This window comes from Aphelocoma coerulescens, chromosome 1A (assembly GCF_041296385.1).
Source record: "Aphelocoma coerulescens isolate FSJ_1873_10779 chromosome 1A, UR_Acoe_1.0, whole genome shotgun sequence".
In the NCBI taxonomy this organism is placed as follows: Eukaryota; Metazoa; Chordata; class Aves; order Passeriformes; family Corvidae; genus Aphelocoma; species Aphelocoma coerulescens.
Genome location: NC_091014.1, coordinates 14,640,380 through 14,659,991, shown reverse-complemented (window position 1 = coordinate 14,659,991; position 19,612 = coordinate 14,640,380). Strand labels below are relative to the sequence as shown.

At 37.6% G+C, this 19,612-nt stretch overlaps 1 protein-coding gene across 7 annotated transcripts in view; it reads left to right on the top strand.

The window, feature by feature from the left end:
* The window catches only part of ATXN7L1 (ataxin 7 like 1), a 114,039-nt gene that overhangs the window by 66,914 nt on the left and 27,513 nt on the right, over positions 1–19,612 (top strand). For 4 of the 7 annotated variants that reach the window (XM_068994651.1, XM_068994631.1, XM_068994641.1 and 1 more), the window contains one exon: positions 14,561–14,783. In XM_068994651.1, coding sequence (XP_068850752.1) covers positions 14,561–14,783 — 223 coding nt within the window. Of the gene's footprint in view, positions 1–3,390; positions 3,410–7,909; positions 8,034–8,361; positions 8,462–14,560; positions 14,784–19,612 lie in introns of those variants that run through there. The other 3 variants (XM_068994661.1, XM_068994680.1, XM_068994689.1) reach the window with 3 other exon arrangements.

Sequence of the window (19,612 nt, the reverse complement as noted above, 5' to 3'; positions counted from 1 at the left end):
AGCCTCCCTCTATTTGTCCTAATGAACTTAAAAGGAGAAAAATGTAAAGTTCTGTATCTCTGTTACATTTTTCTAAATGGTTATAAATCTAAGTGACACTAGAAAACTTCCTTAGAGTTTTCAGAGGGAAAAAAAAAACCTACTTGTTTACTTGAAACCAATGTTATCTGATAGAGGTGTCTAAGTCTGTGAAATACTTGGCTGTTAAAAGAGCTCTGATTTCTGTAAAGCGAGGAATGTCCCGAGGTATCTATCTAGTGTTGCTTTATATTTAATTAAAATAGAAAACCAGCACAGAATGATTTGTTTAAAACTCACTGTGTACCAGATTTTGACAGGTAATTACAAAGAGGAAGACAGAAGCCATACAAAATAATACAAAAGTAGTCCATGTAGCTCTGGTGTTTAGTAATTTTACAGTTAGCCAGGAAGGGGTGGGGGAGCATGTAATAATTGTAACTCATAAATTGGCATAAAATTGCTAACAAGAGAGAGGTCCCTGATACAGGATGAATCAAGATTCCTTGTGAAAGAGGGCTCAGCAGGCCTATTTCAGTATAGTGAACCTATGAGGCTACATCTGGAGACAACAATACCCACTGTACTTGCAAGGTGAGAGCAGCCTATTCTAGGAAGCAATTGCTGAAAGACTCAAGGTTATGTTATACAATGTACCCGGTCTCCATCCATACACTGTAATTCAGCCATGGGTTAATACCAGGTTGAAGCCAAAGGTGTGCCAGGAATGTTTTTAAAGGGAAGAAGAGCAGAAAAAGAAATTGCATCTCTTTTTGATTCATGGTACGACTGCAGCTATAACATGCAATGCCCTGTGCCAGCTGCCACACTTTGTTCTGGGGCCTTCAGGCCATAAAAGTTCACTGTCCTTTTTTAAGTGCCACCTCTGATGTTCTCTGAAAGTGTTTCATAGTCTGTTGCTAATCAAGTTCTTGGCTAGAATTGATATCTTGGCGTGGGAGGAGCAGTAAGGGAGCAGAAAGTTTATGTAAGTGTGGTTTGCATGTATGTGCTTGACAGATGTGCAGCCAATTAGCTGGAAGTTACAGGCTGAAATTTACTGCAGCAGTAGCCCCTGATACTTCGGTATCTTTCCGATACTTTGAGCAGGGCAGGGAGTTTCTTCAGTGAGTGAAAGAGTTAGTGCAGTCGTTTTATTTTTATGGTCTCCCCTCTAGCCCCTGTTTTGGTGGGGCTAAGAGGCAGAGGGGAGTGTTGACCTAATCTTGTTACAGTAAACAAGTGGTAAAGACTTTTAAACCTGTTGATGTGATTGTTGAATGTTTAACAGTCTTTTGTTCCCAGTTGTTTACAGTAATTGAGTCTTTCCCCTTCTAGTGCTTGTGCTGCTGTCCTCATTAGTGTGTATTCTAAGATAAATAACATACATGAAACTTGCAAATATTGTACAGCAGATCTGTTCTCTGGTTTTATTTGCTGAATGTTACACCTTCCAAAATATGTTAGTCCCTAATACTGAGAATAGACTTCATGTCCTTAGGTAAAACAGCAAAGACTGACAGCAGACCTTTTGTAACTGCCACTACTATCACCTTTTAGGCAGTAGGCATTTAGGAATCTGAAATGTAAGGAGAAATAAGAGCAACTAAAACTTCCAGAGTTCTCTACTAAGTAATATCTATCATAGTGAATTTGCTTTTGAAGCGGTTTTTTTCCTTGAATTACTTTTTTTTCAGACCTTAAGCGACTTGGGAAGTCAAGGCATTTTAGGACTAGGGAGCAGGAAAGGAGGGGAGTAATGAGGTCATCGATTTAGGACCTGCAGATTTCCTCAAGTGTTACAATGATCTTCTGGCCTCTTCCTCTATCTCATCCTGCACTCTGTGACCCTCCATTTCTAGCTATCATTTGAAACTACTTGAGCTGTTCAGTGTAAATAAACCTGTTTCTCTCAGTATTTAGATACAGTAGACAAATCCCAGGGATGATAGCTCAGGCATGGTTAGTTTTGGTTCACTTGTTAGCCATTGCTGGTTAAATCTGCTGTACTGTCTAGCTAACAATTGGCAGACTCAGCAAAAAGCTTTAGAAAAGACTTGTTCTGTGATCCATTTGCCAAATACAGAGTTTAGTTCCTCCTCTGTAATCAAGCTGGGGTCAGTTGATTATAGCTGAGATTCATCATGCCAGTATCCTCCTTGTTGTCCTTTCCCTGCCTCTTTGGTCAAGTGACTCCCATTGCTGGAAAAAAATAAATTAAATCTCAAATTCCTCCAATTTAGAAGTATCTCTTATTATCTCTAAACAGTAGGATTTCTTTCAACTATAGAACATGAATTTGATGAGAAGGGACAACTTCCAGAAGATCATAGTCTCTTCTGGAGTTTGCTGTCTCCTGACAGATGGAGAAGGGTTTCAGTCCTTGAGCAAGAACACAGATAGTCTCATTCAGAGGAAGCAATTGGTAGGTAAGAAATGTAATGTTGGATTTTTTCCATTTCCTTCCTTTTTTTTTTAATCTACCTTTGTATTTCACTGTCAATTTCACTTTTGGCATTGTGGCCAGGAAAACAGCTTCAAGCTGGGTTAATATCGCTGTGGCCGTGTTTTTCTTGACATTAGAAAAGTACTTGTTTTAATTTTTCTCTTATTTAGAATACCTGGTTTAAATTACTTAACTTTAAGTTGTAATCTCAAGTGATCTCACAGCTCAGTCCCTCTGCATGGAGGCCACCCCAGCTGTATTTGAGGTGCCTGCTGTTTGCCATGCTGGCTGGTGCCTGGCTCCTGCCTTGTCACAAGTATCTGGTGCTTGTCTGCACCCAGCTCCCTGGCGGAGGCTGCAGCCCTGACACAGAATGCAGGAATGCACACAGCCAGCTCAGGCTTGACGCTGTGCCTGAGTTAATAAAATTTCTTGGGACCCAGAGCGTGGGGGTAACACTGCCAAGTGGTGGCTTCATCTGAAGTCTTTGCCATTTTCCCCAGTGCTCTTTCCTTTGGAAATGCTATACAGAAACAACTGAAGTGACTAATTTAGATTGAAAAACGGGCTTCAGCCTTACGCTGAAAAAAAGATGCTGCATAATTTTTGAACCCACAATGTCCCTGGAAGTGTAGGAACATTTGCACCGAGCTGCACCTCTGCTAATGAGCCCAGCTGGAGCTGATTTGTTTCTGCATCTCTGGTACAGATAATCTGACCGTGGATAATTGAGTGTTGACTCTATAAATAACCCACTTTGAAATCCTTGTCTTAAAATTGTTCTCTTCTTCCTGTTAGCTTCCAAGCTTACTCTTTGTAGTCATTTTTGGCTGACCAAGGGCTGACAAACATATGTCCTATTCATTCTTCCCACCTGAAGTGAAATGTTACACCAAGCATGGATGAAAGCAGGTTCTAGGACTATGAAAAGCCAGCTAAATCCTGGTAGGAAATAATCATCCTAATGTTTTACCTATGCTCCAATTGACTCTTGTGGTTTAAACTAAAAATTACTGATACACATGAAACATTTGATACCTTGGAAAGATACTTACTGCATGCTTCTTCTCAGAGACATCCTGTTGCATTTATAATAGTTAAATGTCTTCAGGTAAAACTGATTCATTTGTATGGACTTGCTTTAAGTTGGACTTTTAATCATCTTGGTTTGTTTGCTTACTGTCCATGTTAAAACTCACAAGAATTGTCCTGAGCTATGCCTTATTTTAATGAGATTTTTTTCCCCAATGAGCTTGTAGAAGTAATTATAGAGAGTAATTAGAATGCCTCATAGGAAAAATATCCTGTATCTTCAGCTGGTCAGCACCTACACTTTTCTTTTTTTTTCCAAAAGTTTTTCTAAAATATGGTATGTGTATGCTTCTGAGAAGATGCATGGAAAGTTGGAAGCACCCGCACTGGATGACAGGTTGTTCAAGGCACTGGAAGTGGGAGAAGGGAAAAGAGAATTGCACAGCTGTGCTGTCACAGCAGTTCATGCACTTTGGTAGGTAGTTGGACTGGAAATCACCTGTCTCTTTCACCTGTGCCATTCCTGCCACATTAATCTATAACAGAGACAGCATCAGTGGGTGAATGAACTTGGAATGCTTTAATGTAAGATCTGCATTCTAATGGCTGTGTGGCCTTGGAAAGCACCTTTCTTCACACAGCATCTGAAACGCTGACCATGCTTCAACAAACTTGGGAAGTCTGAACTTGAAAAAACTGCACAAGTGCCTATCTGAGAAAAAAATATTTATATTTATATTTATATTTATATTTATATTTATATTTATATTTATATTTATATTTATATTTATATTTATATTTATATTTATATTTATATTTATATTGGTATAGTAGACATTTAATATTGTAGACATAAAAAACTCTCATTCCAAGCAATGATGGGAAATTTGTTAAATTATGAATGGAGAAATAGTTTACCCAAAAGAAATAATTTGTAGTATGGGAAGTTCATTGCAGTGATGAATGGTCAAGAGGTGCATGCAGAGACAGAATATGAAGCAGTTGGCCCTTGTACTCTCAGAGGTTGATTTGCATTTATTTCATTCGTGTGCAGTTATGTCTGAGTGTCTTTAGTTTGCACAGTTAGAAGTCATAAATGATGCAAGTTAAAGTGAAAACCAACTTTAGAACTGAAAAGCTGTATGCAAATATAGAACTGAAGAGTTTTTTAAAGGGAGAGGAACAGATTAAAAATGCCCTACAAACCCACTTTTGTATTTGGGTATGGTTTTCAGTGTTATCTCTTGAGTTTTTTTCTGTAGAAGGTTAAGAGTTCGGTTTCTTGTTTGTAGGAGCTATTGTATGTAATGAGGGAAACATGAACAAGTGACCTCTTCAGGATTTATTTTGCACATTCACTTTAGCGGCTGCATTTTAAGGGGTTATCACTTGTGGTTATTCATGCAGCATTCTAAATAATAGATTTTCTTACCTTTGGCAAATAACATGCCTGAAAAATGGGTGAACTGATTTATCTAGAATGTCTGGAATGAGGAAATACTCTGAACTGACAGTTTTGCTGCTTTTGTAAAGCCAATTGAAACTTAAATGTAAGCTTATTCAATTTCCAAAACAAAATAGTGTCCTTAGTTGGGCAGATCTGTATGGTTACCTGGATTTTGAAAAGTTGTCAGAATGTTCCAAGGGAATAAATTTGATGCCTGGGAACACCCATGAGGAGTGGCAAACAGAGAAAAGCAAGTAAAAAAAATCATACATAGATTTTAGCTTGGATTTCCTAAAATATTATAATTATTGTAGTAATGCTACTAGTAATAAAAATAATAATAGCAATAAACCTTATGTGATTATTATCTATTTTGTCTGAGAATTTTTAGCTCTTTGCTAATTTGGTTCAAAAATCTGAAGTTTCAGCAGTCTTGTGAAAATCAGCAACTGTGAGGAGACGCTTTAATAATGTGGCCCAGAGAAGAGTATTCCATGTGGCAGTAGCACATTTGCAGCTACTACTGACAGCTGGCACATGTCTACCTGCAGACCAAACAGAGCTTATCCTGTCTCTTTGGGGAGAGGGACAAAGAACTGTGGATACAGGATGAAACAATGAGCGTGCTGGGAGACAAAGAAGCTCGGGATAACAGAAATGGAGCAATTTAGCATTCAAACCTGCATATTTTTAGAAAAAAAAATTCCATTATTTCTGTGCTTAGAAAACAGCTTGTTAAGAAATACATTGATTCACTGGGTGCTGGTTTTAGATCCCAAGTAACAGAAAAAGCCAGGTTTAAACAACAGATTATATGCAAGTCCTGCAAAGCTATTATTCTGGGCCATACTGTTTCTCTTTAAGTTATTTGTAGGGAATGATAAAATGAAATAGTGATATGTGATCTTGATATTGAATAAAATCTGATGTCTTGTTTTGCACAAAGCTGGATTAAGAAGATGTCACCTAAAAAGGATAGCCTGTTTTCTTGAAGTCATAGTACAGCATTGTTTTTTCCGAACCAGCTCAGTAGTCCCATCTCACACTTGGATGGCTTATCTTTTCTTATCTGTAAAAAGAAATGCCATTATATATTTTTGGGTTAAGTAAAGCATTAAAGAAGTATCACTTTTCTGGTTTATGATAGATGAGGGGAAACAGTTCTTAAAACAGTGATGTACATAAATTACATTTTTTGTTGTTATTATTATGTAAATATAATTAAAGATGGAAATAGAGATACAGTGAAATATTTTACCTGATAAGTATAAGTAAATAAATAAAAATATGTGTCATTAGATGGTCTTGAATGTGAAAGATCTGCTTGGGGAAACTTGTCTGTTACATGGTATAAAGCATGAGGATGACAATACTAAGTTTTCCTCTTTCTTGCAACAATCTCTAGTGTAATTATTTAAGTCATGTATTTGAATAAATGAATAGGTGAGTTGTTTGTAAATTTGTACATTTAGCCAAATAAAAGATTTCTCTCCACATACAAAATCACCCACAAAATTCTGATTTGTTGGCAGTATTTACCTTTGAGAGTACCGTGGCTTGATTGCTAGAAATATTTTAGAATTTCACCTGATGTGTCTGACCTAAGTTTAGGGCTGATAATACATTTCCATCCTCTGAGTACAAAAATGGTGGGAATGCTGGTCAGGGGCAGTAAGATGCTGGTGCAAAAGGATGGTGAGGGCTGTCCTTGTGGTGTAAGCTCTGGACATAAGGTTTGAGGTGCTGTTTAGCTCAAACTCTCATTTCATGTTGGACTTACCTGGGCATTGCCTCCAGCAGAACATGAAATTTCTGTGCATAAGCTTCCCTTGCTTTTCTTTGGTAGGCTGTCACTCAAAAAAGTGTGTAGCCAGGATTCGCTAGCTCTGTTATTTCTTTTTTGCCTGGGGATTTTTGGCCCTGCTGAGCTGAAAAATATGTATGACTTAGAGTTGAAAATTGTAATTTTTTCTGCAGTAGCAGTGTGTCAGGTGGCAAGTGCTGGTTACACGTGTGGAATTGTGTCATTACAGGAGTGATGAATTCCTACTTAAGTCTTCAGTTCCTTTTTTTATCAAGTATAATACCCTAAATCATTAATATCCCCTTTTATAGCTGCAGAAATAGGCCTTGGCACTACAGTTAAACCCAGGTCTTCCTGCTCAATTATGTGAAGACTGACATTGTCACCAGGGCAGGGTATTCACACTTCTGTTGTTTTCCTGTCTCTCTGATACTTCAGTGATACCTTGGAGCTTCATACTTATATCTCAAAATCCTTGTAAAAGAAGCAGGCAAGTACCCAGAAGCTTCAGTTTACATTTAGGAAAATTATTGGCACTATTTGAAGCATTTTTTTGACATGGTGGAATTCCATTTGACCCTTCTTTCTTTTCATGCTTTTTACTCAAGAGGAATGAACGTGTTTTGGGAAATGCTTGTGTGTGGCTCTTTATGGAATTTTGCCATTTTTAAGATACTTGGCCACATTAGTGTAAAATAGTGATATTCTAGGGATTATTTCTCATGTCTTTTATAATTACCCTGACAAATGCCAGGTTATCCCCTGAAATACAAAAACTTCCAGGAAAACATCAGGTTCATCCTACTGTGTTATAAAAAACCACTCTTCTTCTTTCCTGGATCAAGGAAGTAAAAATTCAGTGCCTTCCTCTAAATATACACTTATGGGTTTTGCTGCTTTTAATTTTGCACTTTGGTTCATTTCTGCAGTTACTTGAGTTGTATCAACAATTATAAAAAAAAAAGGAGAGAGAAAAAAAAAATCCCCTGCAGCCGTTTTCAGCTCGTGTTGTTCTTGGCACAGGTTCAGTTCTGGTGTCCAACTGGTAGGACCGAAACTTGGTGCTTAACAAGTGCCTGTAGTCAAAACAGTTGGTGTGTGCGAGCACTGATCTGGTATTTGCTGCGGCAGGTCATCTGCCGGATTTTTCCCCGTGTGCAGAATACCTAATCACGTTGCTGTGTTTCTCTGACGGCATCTGTGGCAATGTGAATCGCTTCACGTTCCAAAAGTACATGTTTACAGTCGTCGTAGAATCAGATTAAGTTGGCAGCCTGCTCCTCTCTGTAAGTGGCTCAGTTTACATTTCTTCTTCTAGCAGGATGTTTTGCATAATTTTGCTGATCCTACTCACTTGTAGACTTTGTGAAATGGAGAATCGTTTTAGTGGGTTTCTGTCAGAAAGCGAAGCTTGTGTTTATTGTAAATAAACACCAGCAGAACGGTGGTTATTTTAGCACTTGATAATTTCCCAATTATGTCATTTGACCTGGAATGAAGCTTGTGATTGTTGAGCAGTGTTTTGTGCAGCGGATCAGTCCGGGGGTTGGAGCTGGCAGTTTATTTCCTTTGTCAGTTTACAAGAAGTATCAAAATGAAACCGACTGTGCTGTTTCCTTTCCAGTGCGCAGTGCAAGAAGGGTGGAACAGTTTGCGGATATTATTTCCAAACTTTTTCAGCTGGACTTGGAATAGTGTTTTGTCAAAAAAGCTGGTAATGTTATCTTTCAATCTAGCAACATTATGCTGTAGTTTGCTAACTTCAAATCCAATTTTATTTTTGTTTAACCTCACGTACTGGGTTTTGCTAGTGTTTTTTCAGACCGTGGCTGCAAAATGAAAGTGCTTACAAGGTGTTTATGAATTCTTGTTATGAACCAGCTGCCAGTTCCTGCAAGATGACACATTTCTGCAAGAGTCTAGGTTGTTCATTTTCTAGTTGCTGGCTGTTGCTTTTCGGGCATGTGTGGGGTTTTTTTCTGTTTTTGGTTTTATTAGGATTAATGCCAAGTACATTTGCAAACTTTGAACTGGGATCAGTACAAGGTGGTAGGTTTCATTTACTGTTTATTGAAATTGTTAGTATACATTGCTCAACTTTGCACAGTGAAGGGCTGTGCAACAAAGCACCTCAGGATATAATGTAAATAGAAAAACTGTAATTTATGCATAGATGGTGTATGAGTTACCATGAGTAACATATTCATCAACAAGACTATGAGATACTAAATTTCATTACCATCTGCTTAAATATTGTAAATGGGGAGTAACAGTATTCATATTGTGTTAAGGGCAGTTGGATCAGTTACTTTATGCTATTTTAAGTAAAAGGGCTGTGAACTCAAGTGTTGTGATGAATGCAAGCTTAAAAAGGAGTTTTATTATTCTATAAATGTTTACTAGCAGCAAATAACTTTCTTACCTTTCTGAGTTTTAGCAATTATATTTTGTTTCTTTTTACCAAGTATAATACCAAGCTATAATCCATAACACAGGGTCTCTGAGTTATTCATGGGTCAACCTAAAATTGGCTTTTGCTTTAGGCCTCTTGTACGCAGGAAGTCAGATCATGCTAGAGTAATGTTTCAAAATGACTCGTGCTGACAAAGTTTTAGTGTCTGTCTTCAGACAACATTAAGAGTTTTTTTTCTTGTTTTGTTTCAACTATCTGAAAAAAAAAAAAAGCACTGAAAGACGAAAAGCATCTCTTTCTCTATGCTCAAACTATATAATTACTTTTTTCCTTCACGATTGTCTGTCATATTGATGGAGAAGACACTAACTGGGCAAAAACCATTCACTTGATCAATTTTGAGTAGCACATGTTGGGTGAGAATGTGGATGTGGGTGGGATATACTAAGAAATGGGGTTTTGTTTCTAGTCCAAATTAGATATCTGCAGTTTCAGGATCACATAAAGATCTTTTTTGGTAGGAAACTACTATGTTTGACATATTTTACTGGCAACATACTTGCTGTAGTGTCATTGTAAGGTTTGCTGTGAGCTAAGTGAGTGATCGATCTTGTGTGAAAGAGTCGAGGCAAAAATCTGAAAAGAGACTTTCTACTCAGAATGTGGTTTTGCCTCATTTTCCCACACACTGTGCTTGTGGCTCTGGAGCTCATGTTGCCCCTCTCTTGCTTTGCTTTTTTTGCTTATGATTAGAAGGAGATGTGGCGTTTCCTGCAAAACAGCTGCTAGTACTCCCTGGTGACCCATCAGAGAGGATCCAGTGGAATTACAGATTTAAAGGCAGACCTGGAGGACTTTGGCAGCTGCAGGAGAGATTTGGGGAAAGGTAGGGGGTTGTATTGTGCAGGATGCAAGAAGGAGGATTAAAAATGGAGTACCAGGGCATAGGAGAGAAGCTCTGGAGTTTTAGGGACTGTTAGGTCTCCAACAACATAAGGACTTCACATCTACAAACAATTCAGATTTGGCTGAGAAAGTTGGACTATATCCATGTTTCCATAGGACATGGAGAATCTCCTGGAATAGTTAAGGATCATTTGCAATGCCACTGATGCAGAGTTTGCAATGCACATTAGAATGTAGCGCTGGGCTTTTAGACTCTTGCTATTAAATAGAAAAAATAACAGATATTGATCTGAAATTGATTCTATAGAAAGTGAAGTAATTCAGTGAGAGTGTTAAACTTTCCTCTGAGATTAATGCCATTAATACATTAACTGTTGTCAGCATAAGTCAGATGTTGCTTGTCACTTGCCTGCAGTGGCTGTGCTGAGACAGCTGAGAGGTTGCAGAAGGATTAATGTGGTAAAGAGGATTGTAACTTTGATTGTGCTCTTGTGCTCTTGGATTTGACAGCACCTGGTATTTAGAAACAAAACAGAATATGTGCTGTTATTTATGGGGAATGTAAGCATCCATTTAGAAGTATTTAAATGAATCGGAAAAATTATCTTTTAAGCGGGAGCACACATTCATAGCATTGCTGAAAAGTGTGCAGAATTTAGGTTAGTATCTTATCAGTGATTACTGGTTCTCTAGTTGCCTTGCAGTGTTTTATCATTTCTAGGGGCAAAAACTTTCATTCCTCTTTAGTTTCATTCATGTCCACTGATTGTATCACTGGTGTATGTGAACAGGGACAGCCATGTCCACAGCAGTGTGAATACAAGTTTACCTCCTCAACTAGCTCTAGTCTGTCTACATATGAACTGCAAATGAGCATAGAAACTGTTACACAGATAGCTGATTATCTCCTGGATATGTTAGTATGTGAATATTTATTATTTAATATTTGATTAATCAAATATTTAATATTTGATTATTCGCACATTAATTTATTGCATAGGCTGTATAATAGCAGATTTGTACATTGTGTGTCATTCCTTGTATACACGTAAAATAGGAGCAGACAAGTTAGTAAGAAATTTTAAAAACAGATGTGACCACAAAAGTCAGTTTGATAGAGGATCCACCACCACCCTGGTATAAGCAGTTGATTCTGACAGCTGATGGTGTTCTTCTTTTGTCATATATTCCCATTACTTCTCTGAAACATATTACCAGCATCTAAGGGTGATTCACTACCACATACATTGTAAGGAAGGAAGAAGTGAGTGGCAACTTGGTAGTTCTTGAGAAGGAATATACTAATATTTAGTTAAAATTTATGCCCTCACCATCAAGATTTGTCTGAGAATTCACACCTTTGTCAAATACAGCCTCTTGCAACCATGCTTGCCCAGCTCAAACAGGGATTTTCTGTGCCTTTGGAGGGAATTACTCTTCCAGCTCTCCACTGTGCCATACCTGCAAAGTGTTGCTGCCATCTTCTTCTGCTGACATTGAAGTGACATTAACTTTTGTGAGAAAATGTGCAGATTTTACTTGTCCAAGCAGTGTCTTAAAACACCAATGGTTGTTGTGTCACTGGTTATTTACATTCTTTCTCCTGTATGACTTTACAGAGGTCACAGTTTCCATTTCCATTCCAAGAAATTTGGAGAAAAGCCAAGTAATGCTGATGATACTCAAATGTGTATTAGAATCTCTTTAAAAGGTGGAAGGCTTTCTGTAGCCATGTTTTGGGGAAGAGGGGAAGTAGAAGGAAATGCTAATTATAGCAGTTGGTTCTGATCTCAAGAATGACCACCAATCTGACACACTCTGCTAAAATAAGTAATTTTTTCCTTCCCTATCTTTTAAGTAAACATCTGCTTAAAGTAGTGGGATGCACTTTATTATATTGTCATATTACAACAGTGCCTCTTCCACCATATTCTATGTTAGAGTAAAAAATCCAAGGTTAATGTACTGGTTTGCTCTTGGGAGCTAATAAATTGAGAAAGTTGCCTAGGGAAAAGCACCAAACATTTAGCTTGACTAAAAATCCAGTACAAAAAGACTGTTAGAAAATAGCTTGCTATGGCATGTGATACTTAGATGACTTTAAAATATAAATTTAGATAATCAGTATCTTGAATGTTCATCTTTCCACAAGATGAATTTTAATAACAGAGTAATATATTTCATTTCCAAACATATCCATAGGGCTGATATCGATGACACAGTTTACTAGAAGGCAGTCAGGCTTGAGAAAACCAGTAGCTGTGGTGAAAATTGGAGTAATTAATCCTAAGGTTTTATAATATGTGTGTGGAAATCATGTTTTCTCCCAAGTTTTACTTTATATATGGCTTGATTTTGCTGGTTGCATAGCATTTCATTTTCATCAGTCCTCAAGTAATTAATGGGAAAGTTGCAAATTAATCACTTAAAATTGATTAAATAGTTGCTGAGAAGATTGGTAAATCTTGAAACAGTAACTATTACTTAATAAAATAAATAGTCTGTGAATGGAACTGTGCATTTTAGAATCAGATGTGTAGCTTACACAGGTGTTACCACAAATGTGAGGTGAAATGAATGCATCCTGCAAAGGACTTTTAAAGGCAGGGACTGCACAATGAAGTGTGTGGTGGGGTGGAAACTGACAAATGATAAGGGGACATTTTGGGAGTGAGAAGAGATACTTTTGTATTTGAAAAAAATTGACACTGTTTTGTTCATCAGTTGCAGGAGAATCTGGAGGGAATTTCAGCATTGGTAATTAAAGCTGTGAATGTGAAGATATGGAAGTGCTTGATCTTAAGTAGAAAAAGTCTCTGTTTAGTCATTGGAGATCTAATAGAAACAGTTTTTTTTAAGCATTTCTCTTTGTTCTTGAGGTATTTGCCTATTGCAAATTAATCATGGATGAATCCTTCTGCTACTGGCAAGTTTTTACTTGTGAGGATACCAGACAAATTGTCATGTTTTGATTCTCTGTGGGAAAATTTTTCTTAGTTGTCCTTGAAATATCAAACTTGCAAGTGCAGGGTTGGTGATGCAAATACAAAACCTTCCCATGTATTAGCAGGTCACTGGTGCTTCCTTAACCTGCTCTTGGCTGACTGGGTGATGCTGTTCAAGCTCAAAGAGTAGCGCACCCACTTGTATTCTTCAAGTGCTGAAGGCTTTCGACGAGGAAAAATTGCTGCATGTTGAACTTGTCTGAAGTTCTCGGTCTACGATTTCATTCCGCTTGCTACATTTGGTTACCGTGTTGGTTGTGGGGGTACCTGGCTGATGCCTGCTATGGAGGCTCTTGGTGTTTGGGCACCAGCAAGCTGGAGTCAGTGCCAACGAGCCAGGCCCTGCTGACTGGAAAATTCCTCTTCCCCCAGCCCGTCTGTGCTGCCCGCTGCTGCCTTTGGCTAGGGAGCACCAGGGCTGGCTTGCTGCAGGGTCAGCGGGCTGGGGAAAGGGTGCTTCACAAATAGGGCTGACAGGACTGTTCAAGACCTACAGCACCCCTCAAAAATCTTATAGCAAAAGTCAGCTCCTGTTTCTTGTAGTATTTTGTAGTTGTGCTGAAGTTCGCAGCACAAGCCTGTTGCTTGCTGCACACTGATGCAGCCGGTTGGCCAAGCATTGGCACTTCTACTCTGGAGAAAGATATGATTTGTAAAGAATGGCCAAAGCAGTCTTTCTACTTAACAATATGAGGGATAGGACATTTATATTTTAAAAAATAATAATACCAACCAAACCAAACCAATTTCACTGAGGCCTGTCTGTCTTGTGTGGGGTCACTCAGGCCTTGCATTTTTGCAGTGCTTGAGAGGTCTCTGGTGCGAGTGCGAGCAGTGCTGACCTCCGGATGGCACGTTTGTTACTGAGACAAAAACTTCCTGGGGTTTTTTTTGCACGTGCCATTTGCTGTGTGTGGAAAAAAAAAACCTTTTACCTTGAATGGTGCTTGGAGATAACCAAGTGAATGAGGCAGAGCCCACCTCTCTGGAAGGGCTGGGAGCAGTAGACCTTTTGCTACTTTTCAATCTTCCTGTTGTTTTCCTTATAGTTTCTCATTAAAATTGGAACAAGTTAGTAATAAAGAAAACTGCCCAATAACCAGGTCACATGAATTCATCTTAAACCATTGTAGGAGCAATCTCATGTCTGTCACAGAGCATTTTATTGAGTTGTCTTAGCTGTTACATACTCTTCTTTCTTCGTGGCGTGAAGTAGCTGGGACACCAAGTGCACCTCACACAGATTTTCTGGTAGATTATTGCCATTTATTTTACTATTTTTTACATTTTTTTCAGAGCACTTCATAGAACTGATTTTCTCTAATTATCATTTGGCTTGATTACATTCACAACAGTAATGAACTGGTGTTCTTTGGAGTGATGCAAATCGTTGTAACTAGCATAGAGAAGAACAATTTCCTCTCTCCTGACTTATATTTTTAATTTTAGCCTATGACATGTTGTAAAATTAATTCCTTTTCTGTTACAGAACGAAGACACGGTTCAATGTGTAAACCTTCCCCTTCTCCAGCTTCTCCAGCCTGTAATTCCAGGACATCCCTAGTACAGATGAAACCGAAATCCTGTATCAGCGGCCATAACCCTGTCAGCAGCAACTCAAAGCCATTCAAAACGCCCAAAGACAATCTACTTACCTCCAGTAGCAAACAGCACACAGTCTTTCCTTCAAAAGTGTCACGGGATAAACCATGGTAAGTACCAAAATAATAGTTGCCAAAGATATTGGTGTTCAAAGTATCTCTATGTATATATCAGAATCATCAAAAAAATCCATATTCTCATTTTACCTGAGTTTACATTTTAAGCCTCTGTGTTTCTAAGGGAGGAAACTGGGGTATTTTTAAATGAAGAAAAAAATTATATCTAGGAAGAGCAAGAAGGACTGGATTACTTTTTCAATGTTCCATCAAATGTGTTTTTGTAAGATGCATATAGCAAGTGCGGTGTTGACCCAGTTTGCTGTCTTTAAGGTCCATCTTCCATTACACTATCAGCACTTAGAACTGATGCTTTTAAACAGTTTAACAGGATAATTTTTGCTGAGTTCTTAATGTTGGCTTAATTGATGTTCATGAAAACTTACTGGTTATAGTCAATTATCTTCAATAGCAGCTGCTGTTGGAGTTCATTCTGTATTTTGATAATGTTTGGTGCCTTATAAGATGACAAGAAAATTCTGGCTGCAAAAATCACTATTTTTGGGGTGTCTTACATCATGTACTGTGATATATATACACATACAGGCTCCGAGACTGCCGTGCCCATCCTCCCGTGACTGTGATGATAGCAGCAGAGTTGCAAAAATATAAATGACAGCAGAACTGGGTCACTATTTTATCCCTTAAGAAACCATTTTGTCTTTATTATCTACAGGAAAGATGCTTTGAGATTAGGGCATTAGGTTGGTGAGTTGAGATCTGGGTTGAGTTCCTGGTTCTGTTACACCTTGGTCTCTTCAGCATCAGTTCTCTGTCTGTAAATTTGAGATAGTGAGACTTCCTTTTTCTTAAGATTTATCTACTTACTTTATACAGATCCTTCCCTTTTATATGTCATATCTAGCATAAGAAGGTCATGATTTAAGGTACACAACTGCCTTAAAACAGTAAACCATTTAATGCAAACCATTCACTCATGAGACAAAGAATAAACTCAAATTATGTTAAAGGAATAGCTCATGCTTTCTGCCTGATAAGTGCACAAGTTGGCATGATTTCAAAGACAGCAGCCTCTGCCTAGCTGTAGAATTTACCTTGCACTGGAACAAACTTGATCAAAATATATTCTTCCTATAAATCTGAACCCACCATCTTTTTAAGCATGATGAGCCTTGTGGGAAATTATGGTATAAAATTCTGTAAATAGAAAATCTGATTGTTTAGACTATGCACTCACACGTTAACTAGAATAGCAGAATAGCCTCTGTCTCATCTGTGTGTTAGTGCCTCATTTACTACTTGAAACCAAATATTATTGACTGAATAGTGACTTTTTTTCTGAATGTTGGAGGGGAATTTTATACAATTTAATAAATTTTATAAAAGAGGATTCTAAGTCTAATTAAAAGAAAATCAGAAAGAACTTCAGAGTATTAACAGTATTGACTATAAACCTATTTCTCCTCCTGTTACAGACAGCAACTTATATATCCACATTTCAGCAGACTAACTGAATCTATAAACAATATCTTCCGTTCTGGCAACAGATGGCATTCTGGCAGTCAGTAAAAGCTGGAAGGGAACAAAATAACTGAGCATTTCCACCAATCCCTTTTCCCTCTATTGGGAACATCCTAAATATTTACTGATGATTAACAAGGTAGATTTAACCATTTAAAAGTGTTGTATTGCTCTGTTGATTGTTTGGCAATGAATATGACAGTAGTTGTACCCAAGAATTGCCTAATTCTTGCAGCCCTGCTGGGAGATAGTACTGCAATTTTGGTTTGTTTTTGGGGAAAAATTAGGCATGTAGTAGTTAAAGATACTGTAATTACCACATAGCAAATCACAAACAATCTGAAGTGAAGATCAATGAAATTGTCTTGCAAAATATAGTGTTAAGTGCCTTAGATTACATGGCTTGTTAAAGAATAAAATCTGTCTGATAATTATCACAGGTTATAGAGAGCTGACAGCTGTTACAGAAGAAAGTGTTTGTTCCAATTCCATAGAGGATTATAATATTTATTAAGAATCTTAGCAAATATTCAGCGGATCTGATTTAAGGTGAAATTATTCATGAATTTATTATTTTTTAAGATTCTGTCTTCCATTCAGCTGCCTGTACAAGCCATAGAATTTCCTGTCTTATCTTTCAGAAAGAAATTCTCAATTGACTCAGAAACATTTGTCTCAAAAATGCAAATAGCATTCATGGTGTATCCAAGTGTGTTGTGGTTTATCATCCTCAGAAGCTTCCAGTTCTTCAATGCTTTTTTCTGTTACATTGTAATCTCATACCAAGCATTTATTTGACATAGGTTCTTCCAGAAAATTGTCAAATTAGCTTATTTCAGGAATTATATCACTTTAATGATTTCTTTTCAGACCTGGAGCAACCTTTGTTAGGCTTGCCTGATTCTTTTGTACAACATCTCCTTTAAATTTTAGTTGTTGCAATTAGAATTTTGGGAATGGCCTCTGCAACAGCAAAGCCCAGTAGATCTATCTGTTGCTGTGCTTGCCTTCATGTAGATCCAACTTCTCTTGTTAAATTTGTTATAGTTTTGGTTGAGGCACCATCTTAGCCATTGACCAAGTAGCTCTTTCTCTTGTTCATGTCCTGTGTTGTTCTAAGATGTGCTACAGAGATTCAGGTTGCTCCATGGCTAATGCTTTAAAAATCGTGATTGGGATGATCAGATAAAAGAAATCTGGAGCAGTTTCATTTTTTAGCTGCTGTTTTAATACTTCCCTTCTTGTAGTTGGAATATAAAGTATTATTGTGAATACATCATCCAGAAATATCTGTCAGTTCTGATTTTTTTCCCCCTGTATCTCTACCATCGTTGCTATTAATACAGCAGTGTTTAAAGATGGAGCAGAGCTGGAGCACCACTGCACTGTGCACAAGAGAAATGCAAACCATCATTTTTTGTAGTTTGGAGTCAGGGTGGTAATGGGTATAGCAGAAGGGTAGAAAATGGGGAGAAAAAGAATTAGTAGTAGTAACAGTAATAATGAACAAATGATAATAATTAGTAAACATAGCTCAGATGCTTACCCTTTATAAAAAGTACTCCTGCAGCCAGGAGCTCTCTTCCTCATTGCTGACCTGCCTGAAGGATGCTGCCTCGCTTGTGCCCTAGCACGCTTCTGGGTGCTGCCATGGAGGATTTAGATGCTGTGATGCTACAGGATGTTCATTTCCACCTATCCATGATCCTAAGGCAATATAAAATTAGGTTAAAGTGTTGAAGCAAGCTAGCCCTGAGATACCAGATGAAGCAGGTCTCCTTGGCCACCCTCCACAAAGTTTAGCCTGCCAGAAGTTCTGAAAAAAAAAAAAAAAGAGATGGAAATGATGTGGTTTTCATCAACACAGAAAAAACTGACTCTTTCTGTAAACAGAAAAAGGATCCCAAAGGTATACCTGTGGGCAATCCTTTAAAATTTATATTGTCACTTTTCAAAGTATTTTTTAATTATCTCTTGCTCTTTATTTCTTTGTGTTAAAAAATACCATTTTTCATACTGTGGCTGAGAAAGAGAAGATAGTCATGATTTAAGGATATTCCTACTGCAGCATGGAAGCAAAACTCAGCAGAGTTAACTTGGACCATATAATCTGACATTAAATCACAAACACTTTGTACATTGTAGAAGCAATCCCAGCAATGCAGAATAGAGCAATGTTTTATGTTTTTCAATGTTTGTGAATTTCTTTTCTCACAAATTTGAAGAGTTGAACTAGAGGCTGAGCTTTTAGAATTAAAACAAATGAGCAAAACATAAACCCTGAAAAATTGCGTAACAGGAAGGAGAAATAATTTTTAAAGGCCAGGAGAAAGGAAGTAAAAGGAGCTGCAGGGATGAGAAGTGTTGTGACATACTACAATTATTTTTCTTGCTTGCTGGAAGGGACCTACAATGATCATTTAGTCCAACTGCCTGACAAAGCATGAGAAAACAGAAGGAAATGTTACCTTATTTGAAAAAGAGAATGAGCTTCTAAAGCCTGTCATGATCATGCACTTTGTGTACCCCTCATTTTTGAGCCTTTTTCTGGTTCCCTTCTAATTCATCAACATTGGTATTGTACCACTGGTCAGCAACACTGGAAGCCATATTCCAATATCAGTATAAACAGGGATGTGGGAAAACTATTTCTTACCTCCCATATCCCTTTTTTGTTATAAGCACAACAATACAATAAAGCCTCATATTGCTTATTCACTGTGACCACTAAGTATTTTTGTCACTATTTTCCAGGGTGTTGTTTCCCTGTATTTCGCTGCAGACTGAACAGCTTGTTATTTCATGTGTAACTTTACATTCCATTGTATTAAAATGTCTCTTTGAGTTAATGAACTTTACCAAATACTCCATACTGCTTTTTATAACTTTGTCTCTTCATTATTTAATTCCCCTCAATCCTGATTCCATCAGCAAATGTTATCACCAGTAATCTTATCTTTATTTCTCAAGCCCGCTGAAGTTTTCGTTCATGTCAAACTTGGTAATGATGGCTAAAAATGCCGCTAGTAATGAATCATAAATCTCAGAAAAACTAGGTTTGAATTTCGTATTGTTTAACATTTGCTTTTAAATTGTTCTTATTTGTGTTTTATAATGCCTTTCAAAAATTAGAACATTTTCATAGTTATGTTTGTCAGCTAAATTGGTAATCTCATCAAAAACTGAAACCATATTTCTTTGCCAGGGTGTGATTCTCAGCAAAACCATGTCAACTTATTGTTTATTGGTTTATTTTTATTAGCTTTTCCGTTATTTCTTCTGAGACACTTCAGTGTGGGTTTTCAGCATGGATGCAAGAGCAGCACTCAGCTACCTTCTCC